The 24,698-nt window shown below is 40.1% G+C and overlaps 1 protein-coding gene across 1 annotated transcript; it reads right to left on the reverse strand.

Moving 5' to 3' along the window:
• Window positions 1–18,573: 18,573 nt before the first annotated feature.
• On the reverse strand, window positions 18,574–23,956 carry LOC135465947 (NADH dehydrogenase [ubiquinone] iron-sulfur protein 3, mitochondrial-like). Its single transcript, XM_064743328.1, has 5 exons — window positions 23,854–23,956; window positions 22,443–22,690; window positions 21,111–21,236; window positions 20,676–20,795; window positions 18,574–19,373 (listed from the first exon to the last, which is right to left on the reverse strand). The coding sequence occupies exons 1-5, from the start codon at window positions 23,954–23,956 to the stop codon at window positions 19,191–19,193; spliced, it is 780 nt and encodes a 259-aa protein (XP_064599398.1). The 3' UTR covers window positions 18,574–19,190.
• Window positions 23,957–24,698: the final 742 nt, after the last annotated feature.

Consider the following 24,698-nt stretch of genomic DNA (forward strand, 5'->3'; position numbering starts at 1 on the left):
GAAGATGTTCTTGGTGTTGTACGTGAATATGTTTGCGTATCCACACAGACCGACGACGGTAAGGCCAGGAGGGTTGTAGGGGGCCAAAAAGTGGATATCCCCGGAACACGGAAGCTGTTCCATTCGCTTACGGGACCGATGTCTGCTCGTTCGGGTCGCGTCTCTGTCATAGCCACGGTTTGCAGCCCGTCGATTTAACCTAGACGTCTGGACAGTCACCGGTTTGGCCTCTGTCACAGGGTCTTTCCTCAGACTTCGCGAGATTGACTGCAAGGAACTTTTGATGTCATCGGTGAACCATTTCTCCAGGCCGGGAATGGCGAATCTACCATGCTCTCCTCCCTTCATGCTTGGATTGACCCGTGGGATGAAGCCGGAAAATTGCATAGGGTTTAATCCTCTGTCCCGCATCCGACGATCTGGCTCTGGCGAGGCGCTCTCGGTAACTGCCTGCAAGGGGCAAACAAAAAACATTTCTTTTATTCCACAACGGCTTCCTGTGGGAAGCCGGTTCGAGTAATAACATTTTTAGTGCTAACTCACTGGAACGCCAGACAGATAAAATCCAGACAAAACGCCTCAAGTTACAAACGTACAGCGGGCCGACCAGTGATTGGTATTTGTAAGTAATACGAAATCCCGCTTCTAAACCGGAGTTTTCTTCAAAATGATAGTACTGACAGAATTCGCCATCCCTTCTACCAAGTTCAACCTCCTTGCTTTGTGGAGTTGGTCTAATTCTTGCATATTTCTGAAGCTGATTTCACACGAAGCGAAGTTCGGATAGAGAGTCCTTTTGCACACTATGATTATGTACATCATTTACCCGTAGTTGGTCTCGGTTGGTAGCAGACAGTCGCGTCCACTCTCCAACGGTAGAGAATGTTTTTGGATAGGAAAAAAAAATCCGCAATCTCTGGTAGTACTCGCTAGCAGAATACTCGAGCGAGTGAGTGCTTGGGATTTAACGTCGTACTCAATCTTTCAGTCCTATGACGAAGGAATCCTTAGGGTGTTTGTAATGTGCCTCCTTGTTGCAGGCCGGATTTCCACCGCTCTTATCTAGTGCGGCTTCACGGAGACTACTTACCGAAGGCAAGTAAGGCGCCCCGCCCGAGCTATTATACGTATATGGTCAACCAGTCGTTGCACTACCCCTTCACGCTGAACGCCAAGCGTGCAAGTTACAACTTCGTCTTTCAAAGTCTTAGGTGCAGAATACTCTATCTGGCTCGCTAGTCGAAAGTGCGTTCGCGCGAGACACTTTAGTTAAATAAATGTTACTCAATCTTTTCATGCTCGCAGTCACTCCTGGTTATGTATTGTTGGAAATTTCACGTGGTTTCACACATCGTCCTATACAATATGACCGCGTTTTATAATTCAGACTTTACAGTCTTATGCTCGTTTCATAAAAAGTGTAAAGGCTTAGCTTAGACGGTTAGCAGGCTAGCAATTTTGTCTAGCCGTTTTCAAATTTTGAAAGTCCACGGACAGAAGAAGAGAAAAAAAAATCCCGTCACCAGACGATTTGATTTTATTTATTTGATTGGTGTTTTACGCCATACTCCAGAATATTTCACTTATACGACGGCGGCCAGCATTATGGTGGGTGGAAACCGGGCAGAGACCCACGACCATCTGCATGTTGCTGGCAGACCTTCCCACGTACGGCCGGAGAGGAAGCCAGTATGAGCTGGACTTGAACTCACAGCGACCGCATCGGTGAGAGGCTCCTGGGTGATTACGCTACGCTAAAGCGCTAACTAACTGAGCCACGGAGGCCCTAGTATCAACAGATTTAGACAAGCATCCGTTGTTTTGCTTAGACTATCTGGTGAAAGTTATAACCCTACGTTTGCAAATAATCCGTTTCTTTTAGCCAGCCACCTATATACATTCGGTACCAAAATTCCCTTTAGTCAGTTACACCTAACAAGCTTTACACATGTAAAAGTTGAAAGTTCATATTCTTCCAAAGAAAATGAAGATAGAACACTTACTCTAATTCATAATGTTAAACTGCATGAGCTCGGTTTCGACGGCAAGAACTCATTCCCGGGTAACGCCACAATTATTAAAAAAACAAGTGCCACTATTCTTACTGCATTTTCTTTGCAATAATATGGACGTCCAACATATCAATGCGTAGAACTTCTAGTTGTACGGGTCACTAACGGAAAGCAATTTTGGTAGCCAGAAGGACTGATTTTTACAGGTATGTAAATGAATATAGGCGAGTGGGTAACATTATAGAAAGGAAAGTGAAATCATCTTCGACATTTATATATGTAGTAATTTATATGTATTTTGAAGTCGATTTAACAATTATTGTGGATTCTACCAATCATATTGCTGCAGAGCGGCCACATCACATGTTCTGGCAAGCCGGCTAAGCTTTAGACACTTTTGTGAAACGGCGTAGTCTTTTTCGCAGCTAGTTTACGTTAGCCGGTTAAAAAGATCCTTCGTCGACTAATATACCTTTGACGGCTGCGTAAGTTTTGTGAAACAGGACCCAGGTCTTATTCCTGGGCTAAACGAAACGAAAAAAAAACGAAACAAAAGCACGAAAGGGCCTAGTGAGCGTTTACGAGGACGAAGTGGCAAAACCTGGTTTTGCTTCGCACTTCCAGTTCTGTTTTTCCTCTTTTTGTCTTGCTCTTTTGCCTAGTCCTTTCGTTGTTTCGTCCATTCGCATTTTTTGTAGACTAAATCAATAGAAAGGACGAAAACACGCATGGCCGCTATCGGCTTCCATACAGCCATACATCGATCAACAAGGCATCGATCGCAGCCAACCTTTTCTGCCATGAAGTCGAAGTGCCGATTAATCCACGGGAGGTTTTGAAAAAAATCTGCGAACGACAGGTTTCTATATATTAGTGCACAATAAACGCAAAAGGTGATATAACAATTTACCTGCACTTCGAACAATCCACCCGTGTGCGAGCAATTCATCTTTAATTCCACAACCCAAAATGACGAGTTCTGCCTTCGTTCCCACAGGAAGTTAGATTTAGCCAAGTTCAGCGCCTCACTGGTACAAAAACAAAAACTACGATAGATCGCCTGTCAGAATTGCCATTGAGTTAAAGATGATTACATATTTTCCATGACTCACACCAATGAAATCTTAAGACCTTTGATAAACCTTTAACCCAAAGAGCGCATGCACACAATCTTCAGATGGCCATCATAGCATTTACAAAAAGGTCAAAAAGACAAAGATTTCATTTATACATGCATTAAAAAAATATAAATAAAAAAAGAAAATTGTTTATTGCTTGTAGAAAACCGAATGTTCACCATAAAAATTCAAAATTAATTCTGGAAATGTATTCATGTGATGATGCGTTATAAAAAGCCATACCAGTACCCAGTTTTTCACTTCTACTATTGCTGTCCCTTTTTATAGGTGGAAGAAGCCGGAATGCTCGGCGTACAGCAAAGACTTTTCCCCACGTACGAGGTACAGATATATATGCAGATCACAGTGGTGGAAGGCGAGTGACCGTCAACGATTGTTAGACTACACCAAAGACAAGAGGACCGACAAGTATAGAGAACTTTGGAATCAAATTCTCTGCTAAAGGCTGGACTCACACCAGCATCTCTGGTCTCTATATCTCTGGTCTCTATGAGACAGGTTTTTGGAAAAAAAAAAATCTCTTAATCTACTGACTTTGAAAATCATACAAACTTTCTTTTTTGACATGTAATTTCGCTGGACCAGAATTTTAAGGGTGTTATATTTAGAAATACTGCATGTACTGAATACATACTAGACAATATTACTAGTGACGTTCTATCGTTAATACTGTACCTTTTGTACAAAACAATTACAGCAAGTTCACGATTTCGCTTCGCAATGGTATCAATGTTAAAAGGTGGTATCGCAAAATGTACTGCATATATTGACTTCCCCGTTTTGCATACTTGTAAAGTGCAATACTACGAGGGGTAAGATCCATCATGGATGCCCTACATGGGTTTTTTTTTTGCTAGGGTAAATGCTTAAGCCCTTTATACGCGTACCTTAAGTTTTTAATTCAGCCCTGTACATTCCCTGCAACTTTTGATGACCATCTCCACAAAATTTCATGAATTTCCAGTGGAGGTAGTTACGCAAATTAAGCTCATTAATATGCAAATTAATGTAAGTATATATTTGAAACCGCCCAAAGACACGTAAATGATTAATAACAAATCTGTACAAAATGAATTTTGATAGAGGTTAAGAGATATAGCGATGCCGATAGTTTTGCAAATTGAGCGGATTAATATGGAGTTTTAATCCCAGGAAAAACCTAAAATAACCAAGAGGTGGAAATCCCATCGATCATCAACCATGAATTCCATGTAAATACGTTCAACTCGTAGATGCAACAGTGAAGAAAGAGCCGGTAGTAATGGATATTAAACTGATTAATATGCAAATTAATGCAAGGATAAACCTAGAAATGCCAAAAGACCGACAGGGCTACCTCAAAAAGCTCAAAAACTACGTAATATATATGCACCTCGCAGTCATCTTCCTAGTAGGGGTTCCTAGTGCAGGCTTATCAGATGGAGAGTTTGGGGCCTGGTTAGCTTCGGGTCCATACATGTCTAGAAAGTTGTCCCCTATGGCTGAGGCGCGATAATAGTCATCGCCGCTAGAGGGCATCAGATGCTCAATGGGAATGGAACAGGGGTCGTCCATCGACGCACTGCCGGCACACTTATCTTGCGAGCCATTTACAAATCCGCCTTTTAGATACACTTCATCGAAATTCATATTAGCGAACTCTATGATTATCACCGTTCTGTCCGATGGTTCAAATTTACCTGCAATATATTAGAAGAAATGAATTATATTGTTGCGTGGGTTCTAGATTTTGTGGCATATCTTAATACCAGACACGTCTTCTCTAGTCTCCCAATATCTTTTGTCCTATTATAAGGATGTTTTGAGAGTCCCAGTGCTATACTTTCAAAAAGAAAACAAATTATGCAAATCCCACAAGTGGTGGGAAAGGGGAATTTATAAATATAGTAAATATTTTCCACACTTTTTCAGGAGTACAGGACATTTAAAAACAATGGAGTATGATGGACGTTTAAAACCACTCCTTATAATGGAATCCGACACATTCATGCATAAATAAATGCTGACGAGATCTGATCTTGTCTAATTTGTATTATAATTTGGTCTTCAAGAAACAAGTGTTCATATTTCAATTTAACCTGCGGATGGTCGTGGTTTCCCCTCTGGCTCTACCCGGTTTCGTCCCACCATAATGCTGGCCGCCGTCGTATTCTCGAGTACGGCTTAAAACACCAAACCAATAAATAGTTCAGTTTACTTATATTTTCATGATTCGGATTTCGATTTTGCATGTAAAGAAAGAGCAAAAAATATCAGATTACTGTGTTGTATTTTCTCTGCATTATCCTTCCATTTCGGGTTTATGATGATACATTAGCAAGGCTAGGTACGATGCGCATTTTGTCCATGCCAGCATGTATATAAATTTATCTTAGTTGTCCTATTTAAATAGGAGGGTATTTTTTTTTGGAAGGGCGGGGGGGCGGGGGGGAGAATCCTTGCCTTTCATAACACAAGATATTGACGAAGGTATAAACTAACTTCATTACCGATCTTTAATCTCCTTTTTGGTGAAAGTAATTATTTGGGCTACACTAAAACAAATTCCACCGAATTTGTTCTTTTCGCTTTTTTTGCCAAAAATCACCGGTATAGTGTTTGTGCAGGTCAGCGTTATATGCTGGAAATGTATAACATTTTACGCCACTAGTCAAGAGTCAGGAATCTATTACCAGATTTGTTTTCAGTGAAACCTTTAAAACTTAAATATTTTGCATCTAAATATTGTTCACGAAGTTCAAATTGGAGACCGTGCATCTTCAACGTGAAACTTGTTGCATTTTCAAAGTTTTAACTGCCAAGATCCTTACAGGTATATTCAAGTCAAATGTCAAAGTTTGACGGCAGTCCTTACTAACTAATCGGCCAAGGTACCCGTGAGTAATTACAATATCCACTCTAAAATGCTTTAACAGTTCATAATTTTCTTTTTTAAATTTTATTTAAAAGAAAAAATTACTTATTCGGTTATGACTTCCATACGATGCCAGAATTGCACATTTACTTGTGTGTGTCACCGTTATTTTCAACGTTACGTTAGCGCCTTACTGATAAAAACATTAGAAATTATTTAAGGATCGACTAATTTTTTAGGTTTATGGGGTATAAACGAAAAATTCACTGTATGAACTGTATGAATCCTTCTCTATAATTTAATTTAAGGAATAAAAAGGGTACTCAAATGTTTTACTTTCATTAGAAACAGAAATGTTAATTGTTTTTTTTTCAGAAGGGAGCGCATCAGGCTCCAGAATAAACACATTTTAGGAGGGAGATTCTTTGGGCCAATGAAATTGGTGATCAAAGTTCTACAGTTACTAAGCAACGTCATGTGCACAGGGAACCAAATGACGAGACAGTTTACATCTCCGGGTCGTTTCAAGAAGAATTGTGAAGTTTTTCGAAAACCATTCGAAAACCATAATGTGAATTACGAGCTAGGGAACTTTGAGTTAGGCGCAGAAGATGCAGAGGGAGGTAAATTTATTTCACGAGATGCATTTTCTAGAGAAGGCGTTTGAGCGGTTTATAAGAGACTACTGGTGTTGTATGCCAAGGACATGCAGGTAGGGACTTCGTCATGCCGGTTGCAAAACACGCGTAGTTGTAGCATATGGATAGTACCTCAGTATTTCAAACATACTGGTTGTCCAAGAACAATGTATGTTAAACATCAGTTGGAAAGTGATTTTGATCAAACTGGCTTGTGCTTGTTGAGCACTCGCATTTGGCTATACATATGCCCTCGCTGACCCAGTACGTCAACGCGTGTTTGTGATCAAGAGGTCTTAATTCATCCCAGACTGTCCACAGAATTTGCACTGATGCTCCGGTTTATGAATGTCGATACAATGCAGACGAAAGCAGATGTATTATGTATTCTGTGTGTCATTTTACACGAGGTGCGTTGTCTCTTTCAGTTCTATTCTTAGAAAAAGTAGTTCTACGTGGGCGTGGTTACATTTTTTCCGGTTTATTGGGGTATAATCGCAAATCTGACCAATCGGATTGCGCCTTACAAGTGTACATTCAGGAATATTAAAGTATATATCTTTACCATTTATAGGTTACAATGAAAACCATAACAATAGTAGCGGCGTTACAACTCCCGGTCACCTCGTGTTTTATTTATTTGATTGGTGTTTTACGACGGCGGTCAATATTCTTGTGGGAGGGGACTGGGCAGAGCCAGGGGAAATCCCAAGACCATCCGAGGTTGTTCCACACCTTCCCATCCACGGTCGTAGAGAAAGCCAGCATGAGCTGCTTGGTATTTAAGAAACAGTTATACAAGACAATAGGGACTTACCAGTTTGCCGTCGTGCCAACCTGCTATCAAGGATATGGCCTTCAGCCATCAAGATACTCAAGCAGAACACGACCGTGCGAAACATAGTCATCCGTGCCCCGTCTGTAACAAGCGCAAAATCGGGTCTGAAAGGCATGCAAGGCGACATCAAGGTTTACAGCGAGATTCACAGGTTGGCAGATACACTCGTGTTTGCAGGCAAGTCCTATAATTGCAAAGAAAATTCAACTAGAAAAGCGGGATTTAGCAGTACATGAACCGTATCCTCTGGTCAAGAACAGAAGAGACGCTCCCTTCCACGCCTGTACATTTCGTGGGACTGTTTTAAGCTGATGCTGCTGTAATGTGGTAAAGAGACCTCAATGGTAGGGGGCTTCATCGACTAGCAAAGGCATAAACAACTGCCGATTTCGAGTAGTCTTCCACACAGATCCCGTGTTAAGTGAATGGTTCATGTTAATTTATAAGATGTCAAATATTTGACCAACTTACAAACCTACATTGTACTTGTTTGCAGCGGAGGCTGGTGCCTATGCTTCCGAACTGAATTTCCAGCCATAGAAGGAAGTCAGTTTATGAAAACAGTAGACATAAAAATAGTATAAAATTTAAATACGATAAATGTAAGCACCAACACAAACATGATTTGGTATCCTTTAGAAATATGACGTAGATCTTGTGAGAATTAGCAGATTACTTACCTCCGCACGAAAGAAGAAAACAGAAATCGACGCCCCAACCACCGCGGCCACCAGGACCAACCCTTCTGTATGGCAGAGGGCGGGCTGTGCTAAGACTTTATAAAGGCCTGCCAGAAAGAGGCGCGCGTCGGTGAGTTAGACCGTCATCAAACAGTTAATCTGTATGTACGACGACACGAATAAAAAATTCACGAAAAAGTTCTACAAATCCTCTACTATGCATTTGCGCAGGAAAAATCTGTTGGCCAGCATGTGTGTATTTGATGTCGATGATATATGATTAAGGTCAGTACAAACGTATGTATTCAGTGTTGACGGCGAAGCTATAGACTCCATTGCTGATTAAACACTTCATTACAGGCCATACTCTCATCTCAACACTTTATGCTTGGTTTCGGACATGCTTTACATTGGTACATGTATCTGGAATCTTAAGATGCCAGCATTTTTATTCAATCACATTAGCGATGACCGGCATTGTCTACCTTAACTTAGACATATTAACTATATTTATTCAAAGCACTGTGTTGTGGCGATATTTCTTTGATAAATATGGTTGACTCGCAGTTCATTTCACAAGGATTGACTGGCACCTTAGCTACTGACACTGATAGGAGTTTAAGCAACATGACGTTTGAAATAATCTGTAGTGACAAGTACGCAGTGTATGGAATAAGTTTATTTCACAGTAGAAAAAACAACTCACTGTACATGGACTTGTTTGAAAGGCTATCGCAGGACTGTCATTTTAAGGCAAAATAGACGTGATAGAAATTAATGGCGAAACCAAAATAAAACAGGCTACACTGACCGGCCGATCTCATAAAGTGACTTTACGTTGCTCGTTCAAAACACTGCGTATTGTAGCATGTTGTATGAAGGGAACTCGGGACATACAGTTTATTTCTTGTGGAAAGTCGCCTACATTCAGCGGTCTGTAAAATCAGTCATACTCACTATCACGTATCACGTGTCAGTGACACGTAACTCATTGCCTCAGTGACGCAATAATTATTCCAAAACCACTGGCATGCTGGATATTGGGTATCAACGTGTTTTGACGGAGGTCGACACCAGTTACCTAAACTGCTATCGGTTTTACAGTAAACCCTGTTTGTAACACTGTCATATTTGAAATTATTAACACGTTTAGTATAATATAACCTTGCGGGACGCAACCGTTGGCTGTCGAAAAAGTGGGTTTCTGAAGACCTTTACGTTTGCAGTGAAACAAGGGAGATTACGAAGCCTTTAGTGGAGAATCAACCTTGCTGATGACAAAGCAATAGAAATTTTTATCCTCTAGCCAATGTATTTATTTATTTGATTAGAGCTTACGTCCAAATCAATAATATTCCACCGATGACGGCGGCCATCGCTATGATAGGAAGAAAACGAGGGAAACACACGACCGTCCGCAGGTTGCCCCACGTATGGCCGGTGGGGAAGCCAGCATGAGCTGGCCTTGAACTAACAGCAATCCCAAGACAATGTTTGTTGTGGGATGAGACATGTTATCTTTCCTGGCAGTAGGTGCATCCGGTTAACCTTTCTGTTGAAGTCCGTTTTATTCCAATCCCCGGTTTACTCCCACGATAATGTTGGCCGCCTTCGGATAAGTGAAATATTCATATTGGATAAGTAAAATTATTCCAGTCTACTGGCCCAATCGTCGTCAAACTTTGTAGCATATGGTTCTTAGCTTAGCTTCCACACTAACGCCCTACACATTGACATGTTGTACGTTTATCTTATTGCCAGGAAAATGCAATTAGAATACTTGTTATAATTTATAATTTTAAACTTCATTAGTCTTGTTTCAACACGATTATTGACGGGTGACGTCATAATTATTCCAGAACAAGTGGCATGCTGGACAATGGGCGTGGAGAGTAATTTGTTTTACAATAGGTGCACCAACATTGCAGTTAGATCAAACACCATGCAGTAACACAGCCAACACCAGTGTCCCTGCGAATAAACTACATGTACATTGTTTTAATAACAAAATTTTCTAGCATCCAGCGCTACAAACATACTACCGTGATATCATATACAGAAAAAAAAAGAGATTAAATAAAATTCATTTATGAAGGTTACTAGTATGTTACACTAAAACGTGCGGACCATGTGAAATATGGCAGTGTCAGAAACAAGTCGATAGCAGTTCGGTAACTGGTGTCATTCTCATTCAAAACATACATGTACTGAACTCCGCCCAGTGTTCAGAATGTTACCCGAGGCAATGAGTTCTTGCCGTCGAAACCGAGCCTGTTCCGTTTAAAATTACGAATGATAAAAGTGTTCGGACATTTTCTGTGCAGTAGAAATTATGGATTTTCAACACATCCATATGTAGAGCTTGTGTTGTTACGTGCCACAGATGAAAGCCAATTTTGGCAGACGGTATGACTGATTTCACAGACAGCTGAATATAGGCGGCTGGCTAAAAGAAATTGACTGTTGTGCCACCCTAACCACATTTTTGGAAATTTCTGACAATATTATTGTCAAATTAATCATCCAAAATTTACAATTAGTGTTGGTTACATATCTTTATCAGTTTGTAAATATAACATATTTCGACAAGGACAGATTGGGTGCCCCACATTACCACATGACGGTTGTTTTTTTCGTAATAAATCTGGCTTTGCTAAGGAAAAATAATGCAAAGTCACAATATTTTTCTTAAAGGAATGGCTCTCCCGAGGTGGTTTTCTTACCAGCTGACCCTGACAAATTACTATGGTATCCTGCCCAATATGTACTCATTGTGACACGGGCAACCGTTCTCAGTTCCCTGCTCAAATGTGTGGTCCAAAATGCATCATTTTAACACTTAAACAGCAAAATCCAATTTATGGCATCGACATCTGTCTATCCACTATAAGAAACCAGACTGACAACCGAGAGCTAATAGGTTTTTTGGACGTGACAGCAAGTTATCACGTGATGCGTTCAGCGCTAATAATTGGCCAAGTTCATAAGGTCTTCTACAACATGGCTACTCTGAGTGAATTGTCCGTCGGTATCATATCCCAAATGATGAACTTCATCTTCTCGGCTTTCAAAACTTCATAGAATTTTTTAAATATTTTTCTGTGATGGAAAAAATGATATAGGACACAACTATGTATATACAGTGGCAGACTTTATGTTCACTTTAAATATTCCTACGTGCGGCATACATCGATCAAATAAACGATACTTAACCTTATGAAGTCTGTCGTTGATGCCTACAAAGCCCATTGTGTGAGAAAACTAATACGCATGTACCCTTATGATTGTGAGACAATACCCGGATTAATTATAAACCTTACAGCATATTCGGGTTGTCAAAGGCATGCCCTTGGTTCACATTCCTTTCTGCTAGATCATTTATTAATCTCATTGCCCCCACTGAAGTATCATGCCGATAACACGAGACTGGAGACCCTACCTATTCATATTACACTGACATCGGGCCAACCAGTTATGTTTCCTTGCTCTAATGTATCAGTGCAGAGCGCAAAGCGAGGCAACAACAACTACTCACAAAAGTGCCATTTTTGTAAGTCTCTGGTATGACCAGACTGATACCGACTCTTTTGGTTTGATCCCAGGTCTACCGGCATGTCACGTGCGTATATCCTTCACCCTTAGTTAAAAGAAAAAGAGAGGAACCGAAAAACACACGATTCAAGAGCTTTAATTTGGACTTGAAAACGTTACATTCGGAGGAAAAACAAAACAAGCCTGAAAATACAAGGATGATTTCAAATAAAGTTTCTGTAACATTCAAGTAAAACATAACGACTGAAAAAAAAACCCCAATGAAAACAAAAAACAAAACTTATCTGAAAACCAAAAATGAGATAACAGTTGGTTATCAAGTAGAGGTGTGAACTTGAACAATGCTGGCATGTAGGTTACATGTTATAGTTCCTACAGGTCGATGATCTTGTTTACTTCACAGTAGCTTTTCTTGTAATAGAATATATTTGCATATCCGCAGAAGCCGATGTGACTTTCCGCTATATACGGGATGTCCCCACCGATCCCACCCACGCAGGACTCGTCCACAGCTCTATTCGAGGCAGTCTTACCCTCGATGTCGTGTTCGAACCAAAGACGGTCAATCCGAGGCAATTTACCCACCACCTGTAAAGAAGAAAATACTATCAGTATGCCTGTTGCACAAGCTCACTCTAGAATTCCAAAATTTAAATGCGTTTTACTATTTTAAAATTTTTATTTATTTGTTTATTTCAATAGTGTCAAACGCCCTACTCAAGTAAATTTTATTTATATGACGGCGGCCATCATTATGGTGGGAGGAAACCGAGCAAAACTCTAAGGAACCCACGACCATCCGCAGGTTGCTCTCAGACATTACATTTGGTGCGGAAATAAAGGACAGCGATAACGACTTTAGAGGAAGATGTACAAAAAACTACGAGAATGGAAGTTTTGAAATACCACTAATACTAATAACACCAGATTTTATACACAAACACAGGGATTTTATACACAAAGAACTTATTTAAGCACTCCTCTGATTGTCACTGTGGTGATTTTGTACACACGCTATTAACGTTTTTCTGTACCGAAAGAATGTAAAATGTGATTGGAACCCTGTGACCCTTTGGCTAATGAAAAACGACAAAATGATTGGAATCTTATGTGTTTTAATGGTAACGCACATGAATTTCTATCACCACTGGTTTTATGCTTTATGTTGAAGCAGTAGTTGACATTACTCATTAAAAACGTTTGGTGCTGTTTTAGTCAAGATTGGGTGTATCCGTCGAGTGCCTGGAGGACAGCCTGAATTCTCGCACCACAGTCAGCCTTCTGGTATTGTGAAGGGGAAGTTAATGCAATACCTCGTGCAAAGCAGCTCCCAATTGTGTCAGATGATCGTCGTGTGCAAGAAAGGGATCCGCTAGTACGTGATCTGGCCTAGTTGGTTATCGTTCAAACACATGGAATCGAAGGTGTACAATATCGCATTGTGAAAACCAGGGAGGTGCTTAACTATCTTCTTTGTGTATATATTATTCTTGAACAGTGATAATGAATTGCATGATTTTTTAAACGATGTCATAAAACGGGCAAATTTAGCCAACAAACCTTTACTTCGAAGAAGCCGTAGGTTTCCGAACAATCCATATCCAGTTCAACCAACCAGAATGTAGACTTGTTGCGGTCACGTGTCGTCTTCGTCTGCTTTCCGCTCGTGTCCGAGTTGCATCTCGACAAAGCGGCCCTGTTCAGTGAAGAGATAAAAGGCTACTAAGTGATTATAGCGGCATTTTGGAATCTCAGGCTGGATTATCTAGAGCACGTCATCGGTTCATGTGTACGTACAAACTTACATGTAAATGTCTGTTTGATTGAGATTTGACGCCATCCTCCAGAATATCTGACTTATGTACATCATCCATAAGCAGATACGTTTCAGTTAAATGGCAAACGCATCACAGAAATAGCCATTCGGTACGGTATTTCATCGTTTCAATCAATTCATTCGACAAATCTCACTGTTTTAACGCGGCTTTACCAAGATTCCATTTTCCTCATGGGCGTGCCGGCAGCTTCTCTGCCGTCGTGAAGCCCCTGGTTCTCCTCCGCTCCCAGCATGTCCAGATACTTCTCCCCTTGAGCCCAGTCCGTGTAGTTACTGTTATCGCCTTCAGGGATCAAGTGTCTCATCGGGATAGAACACGGATTGTTCGAGGCTATTCCGGAGCAGCTAAATGTGGACGAGCCAGTGTATCCGCCACGGAGAAACACGCTCTCAAACAGATCTTTGTCGAATTCTATGGCGATGATGGTTTTTAGACCAATCATATCGCTGGCGGATGGAACTTCTGTGGGGTCTTCCGTCAGCCAATCAGGGTCATTATCGTCTGGTTTCATAGTGGTGACGGGAGCCTGCATTTCTGTGGGAAAACAAAGAAAAGTAATTTATAATTGATCAGCCAGATGGTGTAGACTTTCCACTTACAAGTACTTCACTGAATGAATGTGGAGGCAATTTTCTACATTCGGTCATAAGATTTATCTGTTAATTTGGTTTATTCATTAATACATTATTTGTTTATACCATTAGATCTTTATAAATGTTAGTAATGCGTTCACCACATTGTAATTAATATCACCGATTTTTTTTTTTTTTTTTTGGCCTCATTTTGCTTAAGCCTTAGTTGCGAGTGTTTAAGTATTTACATGGACATTGGGGTTAGTCATTGAGAGACCGGATGTATCGGTTACGTTTCACCATTTAACAACGAAGACACAGTCGTCTCGGATATAGATTCCTCGGCATGCTGCAGCAGTTTATATTCATAATCCACACGCGAGACTTTATCACCTGAATGACGGTTCAAGTTTATGAGCGACGCAATTTGGTACATAAAATTGCGAGTCAGCTTACATGGGGTTGGCAGGAGCTCATGACGTTCCGGTAATCAAATCATGAACTTCATATTAAACATGCATACTGGAAGTATTGCGAAAGCAAGATATGGCCCTGCCGGTTTGAGTCGTCGAAATTCACAAGATAACAAAAATGATCAGAATTTTGTTCAAAGTACACAAAACGCCTGACAAAACCGTATTTATCAAACGTCTTAAGGGTTGAGTCAAAAATTCAAACACAGCTACAATTAAAATGTTTCGATTTAGAATATATAAAATTCGTAAACTTATTTTTTTACTGCAGAGCAATGTACTAACCACAATTTTATTTCTTTTTTGTTCTGAGTTTGGCTTTTCTTGCCATTGAGGATTTAAGTCTAAAGTTGCTTAATAAATATAGGCCCTGGTTTGTAACAAGTATAGGTTAGAACAAATATCCAACCGTTTTGAAAATCAAGCCCGAAAAACCGATTCGTCACGGACAGACGGATCGACGGACTGACAGAAAATCCGGTAATCGGATTCGTGGAGGACAGACAGAGGAACAGACGGACTGAAAGACTAGTTGTAAACCTATAGTTCCATCTGGTATAGCGGTAAATGAAATTTACAGCAAATAAAGTCACCTGGGTTCTCTTCTTCAAAATCATCCCAAGTCATATCCCGGGATAGATCTGAATCGAGCTGGTTGACAACTGCGGCACGGCATACTGTCAGACACGCCAAAGCCACGGGCAACAGCATTCCAAGGAGTTTCCCCAAGGCACAAAAGTCTGAAGAAAATGACAAGACAAAGAAGACGAGCATATACATGATTATATAAAAGGAAAACAGTTATTTATGCTTTGCTTTATATACTTCAGAATGTTTCATTCATAGGATCATGACGGTTACACTACGGGAAGTGGAGTCGGATAAAAGCGGGGTGGTGGTAGGGGCTTGGCGTGCATTTGCCTTCGGACAAATCTTCGGACGTATTGCCTAACACGGGATGCCAAAAGTGAAGGACTTGTGGGTCATAGAAATGCCAGTTAGGTACTGAATTGAAACTGCTTCTATCTTGTATGCAAAGATGGAATCCAGAAGCAATTTCCTTATATCACATTTAGGGTTGGAGATACTCAACATTTTATTACAGATGTTGTGTCTCTAAAAGCCTAACTACCGGATAAACTTTTAATTTCGTCTTTAGCAATTCTTGAGTATGGCGTTAAACAATTAATAAGATTTATCAGGTTTGAGAACATTTGAGAAAATAAAATCCGTTGGAGTTTCATACCAGATGAGGGGTTGCTTCAACGTAAACAGCACACGAATTTGCTTATTTAGATGAAATGACAATTACACTGTGAAAGTCTATCTCGTCCCCAACACAGGACAACAGAAAATAACAGAAAATAATAGAAAACAACCGAAAATAAATAAAAAGAAATCAAACTACAATCCGAAAAAAATGAAAAGAAATCAAGCTTAACTAAAACGGACTTTAACAGAACCGAACTGAACCAAAACTAAATGGCAAAAGCGTCGGACCACGCCAAAGAATCTGTATTTATACTAAATCCACCATGTAATATCTTCCTGAGACATGTTTATGGACATGCAAATTTCGTAATAACATATCTTCATGTAAGATTACACCAAAAACGTCATTCGTGGTCGGAGTAGACAGGTGTGTGAAGGTCTGGCATGACATGCACAGTGGTGTAAAGGCATATCTTTATCGTGTCGTACTCTTGTGTAGATTTCAGTTTTCATTTCGAGTTTTTCGATAGCTTTAAACAAAAAATGCGGCTTTATTTCAGTAGAACTATATATACTCAGTGATGATTTGGCGGAACTGCTGATGTATATAAGCTGGCTGCAACAGCGTGATGCTTTCGTCTTGCATGTATGGTAAAATGAGGTGTGCCGCAAGGTTGTACTTGCGACCGTATCAGTATAATGGCTTTGGCGGAGCGGTTTACTTGCCTTCGGTAAGTCGTCTCAGTTAAGCAGCTCTGGATGAAAAAAAAAATCGGTGGAAATCTATCCTGCAACAAGGAGGCACATTACATGCGCCCTAAGGACTCCTTCGTCGCCATTTGACTGAAAATTGTTAAGTATGACGTTATTATAAAAAAAAAAGAATAAGAAAGCATCTTGTTGAACGAGATAAATCGAGGATAATATACAATTGTAGAGCGTACGTTTTATTGGATAATCAGTCATGATGTCCAGATCTGACCAATCAAGTACAGGGTATTGCCATCGAAATCACTAGTAGCTCCGCAAAATATCATAGCAGTGGTAAGATTCCAATCCTTTCTCCATGTAGGCGTGATCTATTCATGGGTATTCCTGAAACACGCCATCACTGGAAATATGTTTTTCGGATTAGGGTTAGGAAACAGGGTTAGTTAGACGTGTTTCGTTGATATTCATGAATAGGCCACGCCCAGCTTGGAGAAAGGGTCGGAATCTTACCGCTACCAAATATCATACTGCATCGCGTGATGCTTGGAAACCAACGGACAATGGTAGGTTCCGAATAGTAAAAAAACCCCACCCATTTGATGTAAGGGAAATTTGGTTGGTTCTCTATGGCATTACAAATACGCCTAGATGAGTTTCTTTTCTCAGTCTGTATGAAAATAGGCTCAAGTGCGGAAACCAATTTTTAAAACCTGCCGACATCTTTATAGTTTTTAACAAGTGAGTGTCGATGACAGTATTGAAGTTTCTTGACCGTTACAGACTGACTGTCCTATGGCAGCCCGGTAACATGAAACAAAATTTTAGACACATTTAAATGTGTAATTAGTTTAATGTGTAATGAAGTGTAATGGAGTGACTGGTTTACCTTCTATGTTGTATTTTCATATTGTACCAGAATTCTACTGGCGGAAGCGTCCCCGAGGTCTGGTCCCTTTGCATTGTTTTGAAGAGTTGTAAATTAAATGTAAGAACAATACAGTTTCTTGAGTAATTCGATCAGCCACATCTAATAAAGCAGTTCTAAGAAAAATCACGCACATCGAGAAAACCGAAAACCAAGTTGTTAGTTACAACCAAGCAGGCGCCAGTTTTACAGTGGTGGTTTTACACATTACAGTGGTGGTTTAAATCTGTTTCCACTCTTCTTTCTAAGTAACTCGAGTTATATTATTTGTCGTCTTTTCTATTAGTAAGACAAAAATAAATCAGCGTAAATCCAGTCGAATTTTTTTGACATTATTATATTTATTTACTTGATTGGTGTTTTACGCCGTACTCAAGAATATTTCACTTATACGACGGCGGCCAACATTATAGTGGGAGGAAACCGGGCAGAGCCCGGAGGAAACCCACGGCCTCCGCAGGTTTTTGCAAGACCTTCACACTTACGGCCGGAGAGGGGCATTATTATACAGTAGCCCAAATACAGTAATTGCCTGAAACAAAAAATCAGCCTAGTCTGTGTAAATCGGCGATGAAGTCCCGAAAATTAATAAATGGGGCTGCATTAAATCTTTTTCAAAGCAGTTTCATTCTAGAGCTACATATAGCACAAGTCCGAGTCCTGTGTTTACAAGTAATAATTTGAGCTATTCTTGCCAAATTTTGCAAAAAATGATTTGATTAGAGAATAAGAATATTTTGGCCCAAAAGCTCCGCTAAAGCCTCTTTAAAGACTTGGACCAAAGTCCAGGATCAAGTGTTTTCGTCCGGAAACCATATTTGTGATCATGGAGTCAATAGTCAGATAGACTAATATAAAATGCACAAAATTTGTTGAAATGTGTGTGATTCCCAATGGCTAGGATGCCCTAACCCAACCACGTAGGCTGGTTGGTCATGCAGCAGTCATTTACACTTGAAACCGCCGTCTTGCTTTTTGTTGCACTACCAAGATAAAGTTAGTTATCTGACATCAGGAAGCATGGTAAGATTTGTTTGGTGCCAGTGATGTGTATTTTTCTACCCAGTGAAAACAGAGAGTGTGTCCAGCATCATATCTATTCTTGGAAGAATAAAACACGAAACAATAATGTGGCAAATCTTGACTTGTTTTATTATATGAGCTCTACCTAGATCTAATAACAATAATATGTACATTGTAGTAGCACTCTTCTAAAAGCACAACGATAATGTTTGCTTTAAGTGATGTTAAAACGTCACTGGAGTAAGGAAGTTAGTCCATCTGTCACACAAACACAACCCAATACACCTACTCCGGCTCCAATACGTCAGAGAAAGAAATACTATTAACTTGTCTGAATGGGTTGACAAGTTCGGCAGATATCGACTGTATTCCAGGTTTGGTTAATGTCAAACTTAGTACCAGCACACTTGTTCAAAACCATATACCATGGTTCCCACTAGTTTATCAAGGGCTTTTCAAAGATATCATATCCTAGATTTCACAGGACTTTCTAGGACCATACAGTTCAAGCGCAAACCTTCAAAATCTTCATAAGGAGATTAACGTTCGTTTCTGGTAGTTAATTTATTGGCCCATTCAAACATAATGCATTCTGATATTGTACTTTAAAGGAACTGTACTTCATGGACTTTTCTAAGGACTTTTTAAGCTTTCATCCAAATTCAAGAAGTTGTAGGACCAGTGAGAACCCTGACATACACAATTAGCTAATGTAGTCGAAAATCACTTTTTCTCGGGTGGAGGTTGGTTTTCTGTGCCAGACTGCACCTGTTGCGCCGGTTGTGTCTCGGACTCGCGGAATGACGGGAACATCTCCCATGGGGAACTGTACTCAAACTTCCTAAACTCCTGCGTCAGCTCTATAGGCTCAACAACAACACGCTTCACCTCATCATCATAGCGCACCTGGTGAACAGAAACACAGGGAGTTAAGGTACAGTGAGATGGCCAGTGATTCATGCATTCAAGAAATGTTAAAGACAGCCAACTAACATATTAAAGTCATCAATGTCATCTGCAATAAATCACCCAAAATCAGTCCTTTTTTGTCGCACTTAGAAGAAACTTATAATTTTTAACCTCCCTATAAACTAAGTTTTAAAATCAAGTCCTCAGACATAAGCCAGTTTAGCTCTTATATAATAATTATGTACACTGTACCATATTTCTGGTTGATGTCCAGACAAAGCTAATCAAGTTGAAAATAAAGATGGTCGCAACAGCTATATTATTTTTAATACTCCCATCACTATATTTATTTATTTATTTATTTGATTGGTGTTTTACGCCGTACTCAAGAATATTTCACTAATATGACCGCGGCCAACATTATGGTGGGAGGCAACCGGGCACCGCCTGGGGAAAACCCACAGCCATCTACAGGTTGCTGGCAGACCCTCCCATGTACTGCCGGAGAGGACTTGAACTCACAGCAACCGCACTGGTGAGAGACTCCTGGGTCATACCGCTGCGCTAACACACTAACCCTCAGAGCCACAGAGGCCCTCTCCGCCAACATAAAAGCCACTCTCAGCCAACATATCATTTTAATGTCATACCACTTTCCAAATTGGAAGGTAATTGGCTTATGTGTTCTGGACTTATTCTCCCAGCTTAATTTTCTTGACAGAGACAAAATCCCCTTAATCAATCAGAGACAATGAATGAATGAGATGGATGCAAAACTACTTCCAAACTAACTTTAACAAAGTTGGGAACCTTACACCAGAATATATATTTGAACATACTTGGGTATTTATGTCATACTCAACATATGATGACATAGTGTCATTAGGTGTATGTACATTTACTGTGTCTTCTTGTGTCCATGTGTTAGTCCATGCTAACAAAGTGCTACCACTACTGAAGTACCATGTCAAAGACACCAGACTGTCATGGCACACCACCCAGTCACATTATACTGACACCGGGCCAATTAGTCTTGTTCCCTTGCTCTAACCTCTCAGTGTTGAGTTCTGGGCGCCAAGTCTGGCAGCAACAAATACTACCCTACCTCGTTTTGATCCATGGTCTCCTGACTTCGAGGCAGACGCTCTAACCATTAGGCCACCGAAGTGGTGTTACAGCAGAATAAGCGGTGATTTTACTCTTATTTGCACAGATGGTGTTGCGTAGACCATCAGATTCTCCCAATCTGTTTGGATCCCTGTAGTTTATGATATTTGAACAGTTAGCAATGAAATGTACCTCAACATAACCACTTAAAGGGAAATCTCTTCTTTGCGGGTGTCCCTCAAAACCATAGTCAGTCAGAATCCTCCGCAGATCAGGGTGGTTGGCAAAAAATACACCGTACATGTCCCAGATCTGTAAATGTAATTGTAAAACACAAAGATGTTGCAGTATGTTCATCACTATAGAAAAAATTCAAACATTTAAACACACTTGATTTTTCTGCTGATGTGTATCGGTACCATAGAAAAAATTCAAACATTTAAACACACTTGATTTTTTTGGTGATGTACATCAGTATGGGTACCTTAGAAAAAATTCAAACATTGAATCACACTTGACTTTTCTGGTGATGTATATTGGTATTGTGTTTTAGGCTATGCTTTTCTTTTAAGGAGCAGAACAACTCAAAATCTCAAATGAACTTGTATGAAACGTTTCAGTGCGTACCTCTCTCTCATACCAGTCAGCAGCTGCAAACACAGAGCACGCAGAGTCAAGGGGAGTTAACTCATCTGTGTAGGTTTTGACTCTTATTCGGCTGTTGTATCTCAGGGAAAGCAGATTATATATGATCTACAAAAACAAATACAACAGATTAGGTTTTTTTTAAAGTGATAATACCATTGCATAGTCCATGCATGACCACCTCTGCAAAACTCCATGAATCTCCTTTCAGTGAAATGGCATTGCCCACAGGAGCAAAGATACAGACAGACAGATAGACACGGCAAAATGACACATACTGAACACAGCAATGTATTAAACAACAGTCTTACAAGGGTACCCTGTACTACAGGTCTGGGATGGGGTCAAGGTGGACACCTTTCCACATGTACTGACAGGAATCAATATTTAACACCTTTTGAGGTTCACATACACAGTACAACGCTTCTTATCAATCGGGCATCAGAATTCCACCAAGCCATTTATTATCCAGGCCAAAGAAGATCAATGTACAATTGTGACAGGTATGTTTTGACATACCACTGCTTCAGACATTATGCTCTCCAATCCTTAGATCCAACATTAACCATTGAAACAACACTTGTCACACACCCAAATGTGAAAACCAATGTCCACCACCAAACCTAACAAACCTCCAGAAAGAGTCTTTTTAGAACCAGTGAGAGCTGCACCTGAGTATGTGACCCTATAGGTCAGGGGACTGAATGCTTGCTGCAGTGAGTGCTTGGGGTTTAACGTCGTACTCAACAATTTTTCAGTCATATGACGACGAAGGAATCATTAGGGTGCATGTACGTGTATTGTGCCTCCTTGTTGCAGGACGGATTTCCACCGCTCTTTTATTTAGTGCTGCTTCACTGAGACGACTTACCGAAGGCAAGTAAGCTGCCCCGCCCAAGTCATTATACTGATACGGGTCAACCAGTCGTTGCACTATCCCCTTCATGCTGAACGCCAAGCGAGGAAGTTACAACTTCCTCTTTTAAAGTCTTAGGTGTGACCCGATCAAGGATTGATCCTGGATCTACCGGTCCCGAAGCGGACGAATGCTTGCAGGAAGAACCCTGACATAATAGGTCAGGTGCCTTCACTGCTTGCAAGGAGAACCCTGACATTAAAGGTCAGAGGCTCTGATTGCTTGCAGGAGAACCCTAACATTATGGATCAGGGGCCCTGATTGTTTGCACAAAGAACCCTGACATAACCCTGATTGCTTCCAGGACAAACCATGACATTTAATGAATGATTATACCTTATGTCACTTCAACAATATTACAGCCATATATTGTTGCCACAATGACATTAAAGCTTTACCTCAAATCTATACTGTCTAGAAGGGACGTCCATTCCAGCAATGTCTGACAGGTTAACGAACTGGCCATTGTGATGATCCTTGAGGAAGCTGAGTACAGGTATGACCCCCTCCGGGTGAATCAGTATCTCCAGCTCCCCCAGTGCAACCTGGGCCTTCTGGACGTACTTAGGCAGACATTCAGCCACGTATGCCCCAAAGTCTTGTTGGGTTGTCCTCCACAACTCACTATCAGGGCGACGCACTGTGGCTTTAGATGGACAGATGAAAAATTGTATTTTTCACAATTTCCGTGAAATTTAAGTCAAGAAAATATATCTGCACACAATTATTTATATTAAATGCTCACAGGTTAACTCACAATGCTAGATGTGGCGGTCTACAACAGTATGGAAACATTTCAACAATTTTTACGTGTACACGTGTCATAATAATGACAATAAATATCAAGGTACACTACAGTACAGACCACATTAAAAAGAAAGTTATCAGCTTTTATCTATCACGTATCTATCAGCTGTCTCCCGCTTGTCTCTTGGATATCTCTCGCGTTGTTACTGTATTTCTTTCCCCCTCCTCAGTTAGCCTAATCAGTTAGACTGTTTACTGCCATCGGGGCTGTCTGAGATGTCCACAGTCCCTGTAAGCCAAACACGCTGGCTACCGCAGATCTATCGCAAGTCTATCACTGGTAGATTAACAGCCTTTCCGTACCTATTTTGTATTCTGTAAATGTGTAGGGGATACCTTTCAACCTCAAAACTCTTCCAGATATGGAAATATCCAAACCATCTTTGTGATTACCTAACTAACAATGTATGCTTTGCAACTCCACATAAATAAAAAATCCCATACTCATCTAAACTTTTAAAAAAAAGTAAAGGTTTCTCAAAGACAAAAGTGTATCTTGGTTATGGCTGTTGAAATTGGTCTTATGCATTCCAAACATCTGTCTTCAGAACAGTTGTACATTTTAGATGAAAGTTGTTTGGATATGAAATGCTTGTATATGTTTTCAGGTTTACAGATGGTTACTTATATCCCTGGTCTAGGAGACATCATGTTGTCTTTCTGTAAACGACTGTAAATGACTTTCACAACGACCTATAAATATACATGTTCTCTGTATGATGTATGCTTTGTAGTTTCACGCAATAAATAAATCCGATAAAATAAACTCTTGGAAATGCCAGGTCCATCAAAGAAAAAACTGTATGTTGGTTAATATTGCCGTCTGACTTAGCGCACTGAAAAAACTATGTACAGATATCAAGTGCTTCTATATATTATCCAAAAGTCTTCCCGCAACCTGCATATGATTATGGTTTCCACAAACATCATCCATGCACAGGAGACATCACTCGTACAGTTCAGTTTTTTTAGTCATACAATGTAATTTATTTAAACACTCACGTTTACTTTCCTCAGGCGTGGGAGACTCAGTGGACTGCTTTCGGAAGAGTACTGCTGTGGGCCTGGTGTGTCTTAACACTGGCATGCAGAAATTAAAAGCCATGATGATATGATGTCATTTAATAAAAATACAATTTTTTTTGTTATTTTAATAACAGACATTATTCAAGTTACTTGATATATCTTGACCTACTAAACTCAATTCTGTAGCTAATTTTGATTGTCATCATTTTAAAAGCAGCATTATTTCAGTCCAAGAAAATTTAAGTATGAGAGCCTTGACAGGTCTTGGCCTAATAGCCAGTTTTTGATCCGGCTGGGTATTCCACAAAAATGGTTACAGATCGAATGCTATCGATTTTCTCTAATCAACAGTGTATAATATACGAGGCTTGACTCCGTATTTACCAAGTTATCGTATTTCTATGGCACATATCAGACATCTCTGCTCGATTCCTGACTTTTCTAAGATGGCAGTTGATGGATAACATAAAATTTTGTTTAAAATCCAGTAACAGACTATAGCATTGTTTTGTGGTATAAATGAAAAACCTGGCTCAACTTGATTACCATATCTTGGGATTCATGTTAATAATGCACGATTTTAAACACCTCGATGCTTTTCTTTTCACTTCGACATTTAAAATCGTGCATTTAACACTTAACTGTAGTTCAATTAAACCAAACATCAAATGCCAAATATTTCCTGCTTGTTCGTTAAAATAACTTTGTGCAGTCATGAGTGTCGGGTGTACCAAAAATCTCAGAACCATACTCCAAAAGATACGAAATCAACCTAACAAGGCAGGAACATGCAACCAGTTTTAAATCTGATTTCAGTTTAG

Source organism: Liolophura sinensis, chromosome 5, assembly GCF_032854445.1.
Source record: "Liolophura sinensis isolate JHLJ2023 chromosome 5, CUHK_Ljap_v2, whole genome shotgun sequence".
Taxonomy (NCBI): Eukaryota; Metazoa; Mollusca; class Polyplacophora; order Chitonida; family Chitonidae; genus Liolophura; species Liolophura sinensis.